This window comes from Protopterus annectens, chromosome 13.part0 (assembly GCF_019279795.1).
Source record: "Protopterus annectens isolate FY-2018-M chromosome 13.part0, PAN1.0, whole genome shotgun sequence".
Classification (NCBI taxonomy): Eukaryota; Metazoa; Chordata; order Ceratodontiformes; family Protopteridae; genus Protopterus; species Protopterus annectens.
The window spans coordinates 518424812-518440201 of NC_056747.1; the positions used below are offsets into that span (position 1 = coordinate 518424812).

A 15390-nucleotide genomic window follows, 5' to 3' on the forward strand; every position below is an offset into this window, starting at 1 on the left:
AGGCCTTTGGTCTCTTCAGCAACAGGAGCACATCAGTAACAAGGAGCTAAGAGCTCTTCTGTTGGCCCTAACTGCTTTGCATCCGTTGTTTCTCTAGGGCCTCTAAAGATCTTTACAGACAACACCACGTTGATGTGGTACATCAACAAACAAGGGGGGACAAGGTCCTATCTCCTTTCCAGGTTGGCACTCCAGGTTTAGGAGATAGCAGTTCAGTACTAAGTCACACTTCAGGCATTGTACAGTCTTTCCAAGTCAGAATTTTGTGGCAGACTCCCTGAGCAGGTCCATAATGCAATCTCATTAGTGGATACTTCACAGGGATGTGTTTCTGGACATTGTCCACCAGTGGGGTATTCCTCCAGTAGATCTTTTTGCCTCCCCTCTGAATAGGCATTGTCCTCAATTTTGTGCCAGGACTCTGTCCTCTGGCCTGGAAGGTGGAAGCCCTATTTTTTTCATGGAAGGGGATGTTTTTTTATGCTGTCCCTCCCCTTCCTCTCATTCCAAAAGTCCCGTGCAAGATAAAACAGGATGCTCCCAAAATCTTGCTGATGGCTCCTTTTTGGCCCAGACAGCATTGGTTCCATCTTTTGCAATTGGCCAAGGGCAATCATCACAAGTTACCTCACAGGGTGGATAATCTCACACTAGACAAGGGATCTCTCATTCATCCCCAACTGTCCTCTCTTTGGCTGACACTGGCTGGTAGAAAAAAAGGTTGTGTATAGGGAATCAGAATCCTGAGGACATGTTTTGGGTTATGCGGGAGGCCAGGAAACCCACTACTGTGAAATCCTTCTGATCCAAATGGAAGAGGTTTTCTGTTTGGTGTCTTTCTTGTAACTTGGACCCACTTTCTGTGGATGTTTCTCTGCTTCTCTCTGTTATTTGCGTGAATTGCTCAATGCTGGGTTGGCATATTCTTCTTTTAAAGGTGTCTTTCATATTAGGCCTCCCAAGAAACCGGTTTCTCCTTCCTGGGATCTAGTTTTGTTTTGGAGAAATTAACTTGTGCTCCTTTTGAGCCTGCAGCTTCAGTTTCCTTACAGAATTGTTCTTGGAAGACTGTTCTTTTGTTAGCCCTTACTTCTGCCACACAGTTATCTCATCTTCAAGCCCTTATTGCTGTTGCTCCTTTTTTAGTTTTTCATAAAGACAGAGTGTGTTTCTTCATACCAGTCCTTCCTTTATGCTTAAGATGATGAATGACTTTCGTCTTAATCAGTCTATTAATTTGCTCACTTTTTTCCCTTCTTCAGAATCTGCTAGAGAGAAGGTGTTGCACACTTTGGATGTTTATAGACTACTCTGATTTTATTTGGACAAAACTAAAGCTTTTCGAAAATCTTATTAGCTTTTTGTTTTTTTTTTCATCCTAGATCATTAGATTTGGTGGTTTCCAAGCAGACTGTTTCCTCATGGATTTCTAAAGCCATTTATTTTTGTTATACTTATCATGGTGAGAACCTTCCTTATGTGGTTAAGACTCACTCTGCTAGGGCTATGGCTTCTTTTGGTGCTTTTTTACAAAGGCTTGGATATGAATTCTTTCCTTGAGTCAGCTACCTGGTCTTTGTTGAATACCTTTACCAAGCACTACAAGTTGGATGTCATATCCAGGGCTAGAGCTGGTTTTGCTAGGGCCAGTCTTCATGGCCTTTCCTTCTCCCTATCTTCTTCCTGAGCTCTTGCAGTCTCCTTCATGTTAAGAATGCTGCAACAGTGAAATCCGTAACAGTAGATGTCCTTCTCTTCAATGTTACAGTATTCACTCCCTCCCTCTTTCTCACTGGTCTTTTGTCCCTCTGGGTGTGTATGTTACCGTGTGGTGTCCTAGGGCTGGCATTCCTCCTGGAGCATACATGTGATATATGGCATATCGTTAGCAGCCTAACGGCTTTGGTATACTGGCCAGACATTGGACCGCCCTTGGCAGGGGATCCCCCATGTTAAGAATGCAGTGAAGGAAAGGGCATCTACTGTTATGGTAAGGTTTTACACAACTGTACTTTCAGCTCTCGGGAAAATGCAATGCTTCCCATTTTCTGCTTGGTGCAACAAGGGATTTAACAGTGGATGCATTCACCATTACATGGCAAGGGAGGTTTCTGTAAGGATTTATGACATTCTCATTGACTCCCATACATCATAGCCACATAATTCTCAACACCCCAGTGTAGATTAGTTTGTAGATCAATGATATGCAATTGGCTGACAGAAGTTTTAATGGCGGATATTTCCTTGATACGTTTGTGTGTAGTCGGATGAGTGGAGCATGTATGTTTGTGACTGAAAGATCAGTGTGTGTTTGTGCACATAAGCGTGCATGCATGTTACAGAGGTTGGCAGGGAAAAGTGTGTGTTATGCTTTGTGCAAGTTTGGTTATGAAGTTCCTCCTCGTCTCCACCTGAGTGATTTCAAAATAAGTATATATTAAGCTGTAGGATATGTGGGAGTGCAGCTTCCTTCTCTCCCTGCAAAAGATGATGGTGGTGGATCCAAAAAAGTTTCTTTAGTGGAACTATCATAACCTCAGTAGAAGTACCACTGTGAGCTTTCAGACTTGTTTATCTCTCTTGTTTTTATAGTCTTAAGAAATTTTAGAGGGTATCCATCTCCTAGCACTGCTATTGTTTTTATAGGATATAAGAAATTAAGGCTACCAGTAGATTTTGGGTGGGATAAGTTCTTCATCTTTTGGTTGAGTGCTGAACTCTGCTGCTCCAGTCATTTAGTTTACAGGTGATCCTGACCTATCTCAGACACTTGTACAATTTAGGTCTTAGTTATTAGTGGTAAGAGTACATAAATCTACTGTTGCTGCCCATCATAATGTTACAGAGCTCAAGATCGCAGCCCAGCAGTTGCTAGGCATTCCTATAAAGAACTGCTTCATGTCCACGGAAGTGTATATGCCCTTTCAGAATGAGTAGCTGCCCCTTCAGAGGGAACCAATGTTAAATTCTAAAAGTTTTTTTGGCTTGCTCCTTCTTTTCCTTTTTTTTTCACTGATTTAGAGTTCAGCAGAGAGTGAAAGCCCTTTACACCATGGATGCTGATGCTTTCACCTCAGGATTTACTTAAGTTGGGTGCATGAGTATAAAGGCTGAGCAGTTGTAATCAGTCCCTTCCCATTGGCTTGCCAATACATTATCTTTTGCCATTGTGTATCTCACTGTCCAATGGGAATAGTTGAGTACAGAAGCTATATCATGAAATGCATGTCTGTTTCCATTGCGTGTTTCCTTTGCAGCTTCATGCCATAACTAAATGTTCCTGTGTCATGCCTTCATCAGTTATTTTAGTAAAATCTCTTTGAGTTGCACCTTTTTTTTTGGTATGTTCTACTTCAGGGTTCAGATTTATTTTGTTAGCGTTTTTGCTGCCCTCTTGATGTTCTTTGTGTTTCACTGTTGCAGTCATCACATTTGGGTTATCTGCTTGCAGTAGCCCTCAGTCGGCCTGATTATCAAAGTCTTGGGTCCTGCGTCGGTTGCAGTCTCATCTTTCGTGACGTCAGGTAGTCAGGGCTATAAAGCATGCAGCCGACGCCATTACATCAGTCTTTCTTGCCGTGCGGTGACCGAAGCAGAAGCAGTTCGCAAGTGCCGGTCGGCTGACTCCTGAAATTTTCATTTTCGACTTTCAGAACCGAAGTCTGCAACTAAAGCTGAGTACACCGTTGGGGAAACCTTTTCTTGCTCTAAACCGATGTCAGTAAAAGTCAATAATTTTATTACTTGTGGAAAGCAAAGACCTAGATAAAGATTTTCATTCGTACTGTATTCCTTGCCTGTAGCATTCCGCGGTGGTGCAGTGGTAGCGTTGTTGCCTCACAGCAGGAGGTTCTTCCATTCGATTCTCAGCTTGGGTTGGCAGTGCCTTCTGTGTGGAGTCTGCATGTCCTCCCCACGGTCGAGTGGGCAATCGAAAGACGTGTTGAATGGGCATGCCTTCATTGAAGGTTGGGCGTCGGGCTGGCAACTCGACACCATAAAAAACAACTGCCAATCATTAGCGGACTGGAGTTCCACTATGGCGACCCCTAACCAGGAAAATCCGAAAGACAAACAAACTGTATTCCTTGCCTAGGCCCTGACCACGACGTACCTCGCTGTCGGTTTTGTGCCTTATTTAAACCACGAACTATTTGTCATTGGTACATTTTCGCTTCTAAATATTTTGGTACTCTGTTCAATTATCCAGATGTGTCTTCGGTAAGCCACCCGACTACCGACATTCCAAAAAAACGCAGAGATAAAGACAGAGCAGGCCACTTCGGTCCAAAGCTGCAGACAACGCTTCTCCTAAGCTAGTCGCCAGTTCTCCGGTACTCAGTGAGGTGCTTTCGCAGCCCCTGATACCTGCTACTTCAGATTCGCAGGCCTCTACTGAGACCCATTCGGAGTTCGGTATGCCGCGAGATGCTTCAACTGTGGAACCTGCAGATGTCTCTACCTTGGATGGGACTGGAGCCGCTGTGCAGGCACCGGCTTCTGAGGGTGTATTCAGGCCTACTGACTTGCATATTAAACCAACGCCATCTTCTTCTAGGCCTAAAACTTGAACCATACCTAGGAAACCGATGCCCAGACTGCATGGTCAGGCCTCTATGCCTAAACAACAAATGATAAGAATGGCTAAAGACCTTATTACTTTAATCAGGGGAAGCCAACCTTCCCCATCTAAGAGACCTAGGACTGAATTTGCTTATGATACTTCTGACCAGGATTCTGAAATTTCTGTCTGCTCTGATGACCAGGATTTACCCTTCTCTACCTATGAGGATTCTGATGCAGAGGACTCTATTCCCTCTGCTTCTCCCGCAGAGGATTTTTCTTTTGGTAAAACCTTGCATACTCTTAGGGAGCATTTTCACTGGGAAAGCCAGGATTACTCTGATTCTAAAATGAGACTTAGAGATTTCTTACTCCTGCCCCAACACAGGCCTTTAGCTATTCCTCCTGTGCTGGGCATTGTTGACTATGCCTTTTTGGAATCTAGCTCCTGCTCCCAGAAAACCTGATAGATATTACAGGGTTCCTGATTCTCACAAGTTCCTTTTTAAAAATCCTACTGCGGATCCTGAGACCATTTCACAGGGACCCAAGGGCATTAAGGCTACTACTGCCAAAAGTCCTACCCCCTCTGATAGAGATTCCAGGGCCCTGGATAGATTGGGTAAGAAGGTGTACACCTCTGCAACCTTGGCCATCAGGGCCTTAAATTGCCAGTTTCATATGTTAAAGATTCAGCAGCATATTATTGGATTGCTTAAACAGAAAATGTTGATTCCTGATTGTGCTGAAAATAAGGATTTACAGGATTTAATGCATCCTGCTGAACAGGTTGGAAAACTTACTTTGCAATGTGGTTTTGATTCACTAGAGGCATCTTGCAGGGCTGCTGTCACCAGGTATATACTTAGAAGGCATGCTTGACTTAAGGAGCAGTCTTTGCCAGATCATGTTAAAACCAAATTGCTGGATGCTCCCTTTAATCAGGACCGCCTGTTTGGTGACAAAGCAGAAGTAGTTCTTAAAAAGATGGAGGAGAAAGCTAAATCTATGCAAACTGTTAAAGATTTCTTACAAGTGCAGCCTCCTAGATTTAGTAGGCATTGGCCCTCAAAAAATTGGTCCTTTCCTGCCTCTTCCAGGCCTTCTCAGTTCAAACCCAGAACCAGCAGAACACCCAAGCTTCAGTCCCAGGGTACGCACAGGACTAAACAGTGGGGGGCTCCCACTTCCAAATCAGGGAGTAGTAAGACTCTCCCCTATGGTAAGCTGTCTCAATGACTTGACTTTAAAACTTCCAAGTCCTTCTCAACTGACTGCTCCTTTAGGGGGAAAGATTGCTCTGCAAGCAAAAAACTGGGAACTCATTACCCAGGACAAATAGGTTTTAAACATAGTTTCCCAAGGATACTGATTTCACTTCCACATGTTACCAACCCCAAACTGTTGGCCAGATCTACCCCCAAATCAGTGGCAGAGGCTCAAAAGCAAGTACTCTCTTAAGATTAAAGACTATTCAGACTGTACCAGAAGAGGAAATGGGACAAGGTTTCTACTCAAGACTTTTCCTGGTACCCAGAAAAGACAACTCATGGTGTCCTATCCTGGACCTCTCTATCCTAAACACCTTTTTGGTGATTCCAAAATTCAAGATGCTAACTCTTCACCATTTGCTTCCCATGATAGTCAAAGATGCCTGGTTGGCAACACTGGATTTAAAGGAAGCCTACCTGCACATCCCAATCATGGAATCTTATGGAAAATACCTACGCTTCAAAGCAGGCTTCATGCACTATCAGTTCTCTGCACTGCCCTTTGGCTTATCTACTGTGCCCAGGGTGTTCACAAAGTGCTTAGCTCCAGTCATTGCATTTTGCAGGCAAAGAAATATTCTAATATACCCATACCTGGACGATTGTCGAATTCAGGCAGAAAGCTAGGACATACTTCTGAATTATCTGGCATTTGTACAAAAGGTGTTAACTTGTCTGGGGTACACCATAAACGAAAAGAAATTACATCTGGTACCCTGTCAACAAATTATATTCCTGGGAGCAAGCTTGAACACAACTTCCCAGATGGCTTTCCTCACGCCAGAGAAACAAATTCATTTGTCATCTTACTTTAAACTAGTGGCCACAAAAACCCTGCTATCTGCAAGGCAAATACTGCAAGCCTTTGGGGTTCATGGCCTTGTGCATTCTACTAATTCCATATGCAAGACTGCATATGAGGAAACTACAATGGTATCTAAAAAGCCTATGGTGTCAACATTCTCAGGATCTAGAAGTAATGATTCCTGTCATACCTTGCCTACGGTTAGAATTCCTTTGGTGGGCAGAGGCCTGCCACCAGAATAAGAGACTACCATTCACTCTACCCCCTGCCGCCCAGACCCTAACAGATGCATCAGACTATGCATGGGGGGGGCTCACCTGGCAGGGAAGTGCATTCAGGGCAAATGGAACCTAAGTCAAATGCACCTGCATATCAATCAAAAAGAAATGTTAGCTGTACAGAATGTTCTGACAGTCTTCAAGGACCACTTTCTTCCAGGACAATTAATGGTAAAGACGGACAACACCACTGTTATGTGGTACATAAACAAGCGGGGGGGGGGTACCCAGTCTTACCCCCCTCTGCAGACTAGCCATGGCTCCTTGGAGCACGGCCTTGAGCTACCAAGTGCAGCTACAGGCTCAATTCTTGCTAGGAAAACTAAATACACTGGCAGATGAACTAAGCAGAAATCTCATGGACCCACATGAGTGGAAACTGGAACCAAAGATTTTCAACATATATATATATATATATATATATATATATATATATATATATACACACACACACACACACACACACACACACACACACACACACACACACACACACACACACATACACACACACCTGTTTGCCTCCCCCCAGAGCTACCAATTGGACAAATTCTGCACAGACTCCCCACAAACAAGCTTGGAAAGTGGATGCTCTGTCCTTCAGCTGGAAAAATACATCAGTTTATGCCTTTCCTCCTCTGCAAAGTACTACTAAAGATCAAACAGGACAAACCAAGGATGATACTGATTGCACCAGACTGGACACGCCAACACTGGTACCCCCTCTTGCCCAGCGTGTCACAGCTGGCCCCATGGCACCTACCTTGGACCCCTGCCCTGCTGTCTCAGCAGGAGAGCCAGATTCTGCACCCCCAGCTTCAAACCCTGAGCCTGGCTAATTGCCTAATTTCTCCACAGAACAAAAGGGAGTGGATACTGCACTCCTTAGATGTGCACAGATAAATTAGATTTTACTTGGACAGGACTAAACCTCAAAGGAAATTTGAACAACTGCTGGTGGCACTTGCTGCAGGGGCAGAGGGGAAGGCTTTATCAAAGCAAACAATTTCTAAGTGGATAGGCCATTGCATTCATTTCTGCTATAAGCACCATGGAAAACCTATCCCACAGGGGATTAGACCCCATTCAGCCAGGGCTGCATCTACCTCTACAGCCTTTCTCAGAGGTGTCCCTACCAGAGACATCCTAGAAGCTGCTACCTGGAGTTCTGTACATACTTTCACCAAGCATTACCATTTGCCAATTTTCTCTAAATCCAGAGCTGGCTTTGCCACTGCTGTCTTGCAGGGCCTTATAGCTGGTCCTAATGCTATCTAAATTCCTTCTCCCATCCTTTGCTTTGGGAATCTACCCAAATATGATGACTGCAACAGTGAAACACGAAGAACATAGTACAGTTGTGTACACTTACCATAAATGTAGATGTTCGAGTGTATTCACTGTTGCAGTCCTGGTTACCCTCCCTCCAGCCCCCCTGACTTCTTTTGGCTATACCTCTATTCTCCTTTACTGTACTTAAAAGCTTTTTGGTATATTTGCTTTTTTATTGGAAGTATAACCTTGTATGTATATATTTAATTGCTTTCCATTAAGGGGAGCACCTTACATCTGGGGCAAGAAAAACTGATGTAATGGCGTCAGCTGCATGCTTTATACCCCTGGCTACCTGACGTCACGGAAGATGAGACAGCAACCAATGCAGGACCCAAGACTTTGATAATCAGGCCGACTGAGGGCTACTGCAAGCAGATAACCCAAATGAGATAACTGCAACAGTGAATACACTCTAACATCTACATTTATGGTAAGTGTACACAACTGTACTTTTTCCTTCTTGTCTGGTAGATTTATTGTGCTTCACCCCAGTCATTCTCTCATCAGTGAGTTCCCAGTGTTGGACCAAACAGATGTCACCTCATAGGTTAATACTGCAGGAACACCTTTCTTAGTGGGTCCCAAGTACTCTCTCACTCTTCCTTTGTGCTTGGCCTGCCCTTCCATTTCACTTTCACTGTTTAAGTTCCCTCAGGTCAGGCACTTGTGTCTTTTTTGTACACAGTGTCCGTGTTATATTGTCATTGTTATTGATTTGAAGAAAGTGCTTACTCATTTCTTGGAGGTGAGCTGATTAGGGTCCCAGGCTAAGTATGATCTTAAACTTTCTGCATGATTTTGTGCCATGCACTGTTGCAGAGTATATATATATATATATATATATATATATATATATATATATATATATATATATGCACATGGGGGCTTCCAAGAAAGAAAATGACAGAATTAAAAATAATTTCTATTGAATAAATAGGGAGAAGAAAACAATAACCATGCTGCAGAATGCTTGGCATACTGTCTGCTTTTGGAGCCAGGAATTTCTTGGATATAATGGTGGGCCTGACTCTTCAAGCTGCTGCTGTTGAAACTAACTTTCCTTTGTGGTGTGCCTTGGATTATGATAAGCTGTTGCATTTTTACTGGACAGTGTGCAAGCCTGTTACCTTCTCTGTTTGTTTCGTCTAATATAACTTTTTTGACATTTTGCAGCAGCTGTTTCAGCTGTATTCAGGGGTTGTTTAGATTTGGTGGTGTTGTGGTATCCTGTGGTCACTAGTTTTTGTGGTTTCCAATTTTTTGTTTGTGCCAGTGTTGTTCTTTAGCTGGTGGCTTTTTTGGCATTGTAATGATTTCCTGGAAAGTGGTTGGTCAGGCGGATCTTTTCAAAGTCTTTTCATCACTGAAAAGACTTGACAATTTATTTTTATCAGTTGCTTATATGTTGGCTTATGACTGTTTGTTTGGAATATCTAGCACAGATTTTCTTCAGTTTTCTCTGTTGTATATTTTTGCAACTTAATAACTTCTCTTCCTTTCTTTTTATATTTCATTATGTTGTGCTGTACTGCTTTAGTTGTTAAGCACTTCAGTAAATATTGCCTTGAAGGATGAGCCCGTCATTTATTGACCATGAAGGATAACCTTGTAGATCATCTAAGATTATAAGTGCATGTCTGCTAATTTTAGTTCCTCCAAAGGAAAGCAGATCTTTGGGTCTTTGACTCTCCTTAGTAGCACTTTAAGTATACATTTATTGTTCTAAAGAAGGATAAGTTTGAGGCAGCAGCATTATAGCTTTTGATAAATTGTTTCTTAATTGTTTCTCTCTTGCAGATGAGGACTATAGACCTCCCCATAAAAAGCCAAAAAATACTGAGCAAGTTATTGAAACTGCCACCTCTGGCAAACGAAAAGTCCGGGAATTTAACTTTGGTAAGTTTGTATTATTTAATATTACAAGACTTGTTAATATGCAGTATAACGCCATAGGCTTCAGTTATAAAGACACTGTCTAAACCTTTTTAGAATGACGTTTTGTCATAACAACTGATACATTAACAGACGTACTTGTGGTGTGCGTTACAGTATGAAATACTTCTGTAAGAAATGCTTCCAGTAAAGTGGAATGGTATTTAACATGATCATATGAGTAAATAAATAGATGTGTGGTATAGTATAGAAACTTACACGAGCCAAGTGTGCAGCCTGTTACTGAGCTAAGAGAAGGGTTCTGCAATTTACTAATACAGGTTTCTTTAATCTTTGGGTTTATGTAATCTATTCCATGCTTGCTGCTTTCTGCAGTGAGATGTAGAATTATATGTTCTTCTGTCTTGCATCTCATAAGGCAAGTGGTTTATTAAAATATATTTTTTGTTCTGATCCTGAAAATTTATGACAGGTGTACATTTTTTCCAAGTGGCAAACCAAGACTAATTTCAGTCTGAAATACACAGAATTGCTAATCTGTATAGCTAGGCGTTGTAATCTTCAGTTCAGGAATGGTCATTCTGTTAATAAATTCCACCTTCTGTCCCTTTTCATTGTCTGGCATGGGATTTTCTAGCAGTAGTGCTTCAAGAAGTGTAGTCCAAGTCATATTCCTTTAAAGGTGCTGACAAAGTTAGAGATTACTACCTATATAACATATTCTCTCTCTTTGTATGTCTGTGTTAAGCTTTTCTTATGAGAAGATGTTGGTCATTCAGTCATAGCATATGGAAAGTCTGCTTTGTAGTGGTTCCTTCGTTGTTCTGTTAACCATTTTCTTAGTGGAGTATCTTCAAAAAATTGTCCTTTCTGTTCAGAAAGACAAGATATCACCTTTTGGCATTTTCTGCCTCGTAGATGTATACATAAGTGTACTTGTAGGCAAATTTTTTGTAAGAATTACTACTCCTATTGGTTTTGCTTGGGGTTTGAACATAAAAATGAGTCTTGTGATCATTGTCTCCAACAGTAGTAAAGCTATTAATTTCAGGTGAGTGAAAACCTTGTCTTCATATCGTACTTGAAAACAAAGTCTGTAGAGAGAGAAGAAAGCTAGGAAAAATTCTCTAACTAAAAAAAAAATAAATCAACCAAATGGAAAGAGCTGCTAAAAGTGGAGAAAAAATGAAAACGGAGAAGGGAAAGAGGGAAGGAGAATATGGGAAAGAAGGGATAAGAATTACCTGGAGTGTTGACAAAGGTTTAATTATTACAGAAAGAAGGGGGATCTCACAGTACAAGAGTGCTGAAGAGAAAATAAGGGATTATTTAATCACCATGCATGAGTTTAGTAAGGGTGGAGTTAAGCAACCAATTTTTGATGATTCTCGTTTTACCACAGTTACTTAAGTAATAGAAAGTGGAAAGAATTTTAGGCAAACATTGAGAGTTTATGATAAAGGTAGCTAGAAGTCATGGTATTAAGAGTGCAGAAATGTTAAAATTTGTTAAAAGTAGTGGAATGGGGTAAACAAAGTCACAAATGGAAATATTTAGGGGAGGTTTGGTTAATCTGAGATTAGAGGAAGATAAGGGTCAACAGTTTATAGCTATGATAGGAAGAGACTTCTTTCGTCTTTTTCCCAGTTAGGGGTTGCCACAGCGGATCACCTGTCAACCCATGATTGGCAGTGGAGTTTTACTGTATCGAGTTGCCAGCCCGGCGCCCAACCTTCCACAGAAGGCACACACTCATGCATAGAGCCAATTTAGAGTGTCCAGTCCATCTACAGCCTGTCTTTGGGATGTGGGAGGAAACTGGAGCACCAGGAGGAAACCCACGTGACCACAGGGAGGACATGCAGATTCCGCACAGAAGGCACCCCAGTAGAGGATCACACCGGAGAACCTCTTGCTGTGAGGTGACAACGCTAACCGCTGTACCTCCACGGCTGCCCTAGGATAGGAAGAGACTAAATAAAAAAAAAAAAAGTGATGCATGATCTGTCAACAGAGAAGTCTCCAAGAGCAAGTAGCATTCTTGTATAGATATATTCATTTACATTTGTTTTCCTATAAAGTCCAGCTGGGAATTAAAAGCCCTTTCAATGAAGGCCCGAGGGAAAAAAGCTCCATGTTTACATATACAAAGTTGTTCTGACAGTGTGCAAACATCTACGAAAGCAAAAGCATTGGTAAGGTTATAACAAAGACATGTCAAGAGTTCAGCAATGAATTAATTGCACTGTGCAGTACACATACATTAATGTTTTATAAAAAAAAAATTGCAGAGACAGCTTTGGAGGTAGTACAGATTATTAAAGTGAGACATTTGTACAAAATTAATACAAAGACAGATTTGGTGGTTGCACTGTACAAATAACATGCTTCAAAGGAATTGTTTATACAAAGACAGTATTGGAGATAGTTGGAATAGTGAGTGGGAAGTGCTAATTGGGTGCCTAGATTGGGCTGATACATACAAGTGTGTGTTTATTGTGTGTGTGTGTGTGCGTGTGTGTATGTATGTATGTATATATATATATATATATATATATATATATATATATATATAAAATTTTATATACCTAATCTTATAAGTAAGGGCATTGGCTCCAGAAAAAAAAAAAATTATGACCTCTCTGTACCATTCCCCCATCAGGCCAATAATTGAGTACAACACCCCTTTTGGTATGTACCTTTCCAAGCACCTGGTATGTGACATTAATAGAACTTGCTGGAGGGACAGATTAGTCTCCCAGAGGTTACCATTCCTTTGAAACAGACTCCCACTTCATGGCAAACAGAGTACCTTATTGGCAGTCTATAAGCACAGTCTGGATGATTGGATGGGTAAACATAAATTCTCCTTGGAGGTTCCACCTGTGTTCCTCTTGGACAGGGGCATTAGGAGCTGATCATGGAAATAACGGTAGAACTTGGCTAGGCTTGTAAGGGCCCTAGAGCCATTAGCTTAGTAACTTCCTATGATCATGTATATGTGTGTGTGTGGTTCCACTTCATATCATTGAATTATAATTTCATCGAATTTCAAATCATCGAGACCAAATCGTCGAAAGCTCATTTCGTCGAAAACTCATATCATCGAATCTCAAATCATTGAAAACTGTAAAGCAGCTAGAAATAACATCCCAGACACTGTTTACTACGTTTATGCAGGGGGGCAAGCCCCCCTGCACCCCCCCCCCCCGTAAATTAAATATACCAACTCCAAGGTCGCACTACAGTGGGGTAGGAAATTACCTTTTCCCCCCACTGTAGTGCGACCTAGGAGTTGGTATATTTAAGTTACAGGGGGGTGTGGGGGTGGAGCCCCCCTGCATCAACATAGTAAAAACTCTGTGGGATGTTATTTCTAGCTGCTTTATAGTTTTCAATGATTTGAGATTCGATGATATGAGTTTTTGACGAAATTAGTTTTCGATGATTTGGTATCAATGATTTGAAATGCGATGAAATGGTAATTCGATGATATGAAGTGGAACTGTGTATGTATATATGTGTGTGTGTGTATGTATGTATATATATGTATATATATATATATATATATATATATATATATATATATATATATATATATATATATATATATATATATATATATATATATATATATATATATATATGTGGTAATATTCCACACACAGTCCAGCACCATCGAATCGAACCTTCAGAGAATATATATCCAAGTTGATTTTGGAAAAAACAAGTCTAGAAACATAATTTAAAAAGCAAAATAGCTTTTTTTCATGCAGATGATACAATAAGCAGAACAAACCGGTTTTGCCCCCTGGCATCATCACTGACTGAGCACAGCGAGGGTTACATGCACCAAGTTTGGTGTGTGTGTGTGTGTGTGTGTGTGTGTGTGTGTGTGTGTGTGTGTGTATATATATATCAATAGATATATATATATATAGATATATATATATATATATATATATCTATTTATAGATAGATATATATATATCTGTATCTATATATTTATATATCTATATATCTATATATATATATATATATATATATATATATCTATATCTATATATATATATATATATATATATATATATATATATATATATATATATATAAATAAAAAAAAAAAATATTAAATATATATGTGTGTGTGTATATTAAATGTGTATGTATGTATGTATGTATATATATATATATATATATATATATATGTCTATATATATCTATATATGTCTTATATATCTATCTATATATATATATATATATATATATATATATATATATATATATATATATATATATATATATATATATAGGTTACCTTTAGTTAATCAACAGCCCACGCCATCGAAACCAACTTTATAGACACGGCAGAACATCAACAATTGGAGAGCCGACGTTTCCCACACGATAAGTAACCTTTTGGGCCATCCAAAATTCAACAACTACCAGTAAAACAAACCCACCGGTGTTCTTTGTGTTTCACTGTTGCAGTCATCATATTTGGGTTATCTGCCTGCAGGTTAGCCCTCAGTCGGCCTGAATACCAGAGTCTTCGGATTTCTGCCTTGGATGCTGTTGCTTCTTCCATGACATCAGGGGTATAAAACATGCAGCCGACGCCATTACATCAGTCTTTCTTGCCATGCGGTGCCCAAAGCAGAAGCAGTTCGCAAGTGCCAGTCGGACGAATCCTGAAATTTTCGTTTTCGAGTTTCAGACCTGAAGTCATCAAAAAGATAAGTACCCCGTTGGGGTTACTTTTTTCTTGTTCTAACAGATATCAGAAAAAATTAACAATTGTCTTGCCTGTGGAAAGCAAGTACCTCATAGAGATTTTCATTCTTACTGCATCACCTGTTTAGGCACAGACCACGACGTCCCTCGCTGTCAGTTTTGTGCCTTGTTTAATGTCCGAACTATTTATCGTTGGGCTATTTTTCTAGCTAAATACTTTCGTTCTCTATCTCCGTACTCCGAAATGGCTTCATTAAGCCATCTGACTACCGATCTTCTGAAAAAAATGTAAGGATAAAGAGACAGACCGCATAGGTCCAAAACTGCAGACAACTCTTCCGATAAGCTAGTCGCCAGTCCGCCGGTAGTCAGTGAGACGCTTTCGCAGCCCCTGATACCCACTACTACAGATTCGCATGCCTTTACTGAGACCCATTTGGAGTCCGGTATGCCGTGAGATGCTTCAACTATGGAACCTGCGGATGTCTCTACTTTGGATGGGTCCGGAGCC

The 15390-nt window shown here is 40.7% G+C and overlaps 1 protein-coding gene across 6 annotated transcripts in view; it reads left to right on the top strand.

Annotated features, from left to right (window-relative positions):
• The window catches only part of GTF2I (general transcription factor IIi), a 1956122-nt gene that overhangs the window by 783992 nt on the left and 1156740 nt on the right, over nt 1–15390 (top strand). For all 6 annotated transcript variants that reach the window (XM_044054149.1, XM_044054150.1, XM_044054148.1 and 3 more), the window contains one exon: nt 10050–10148. In XM_044054149.1, the coding sequence (XP_043910084.1) occupies nt 10050–10148 (99 nt within the window). The remainder of the gene's footprint in view (nt 1–10049; nt 10149–15390) is intronic.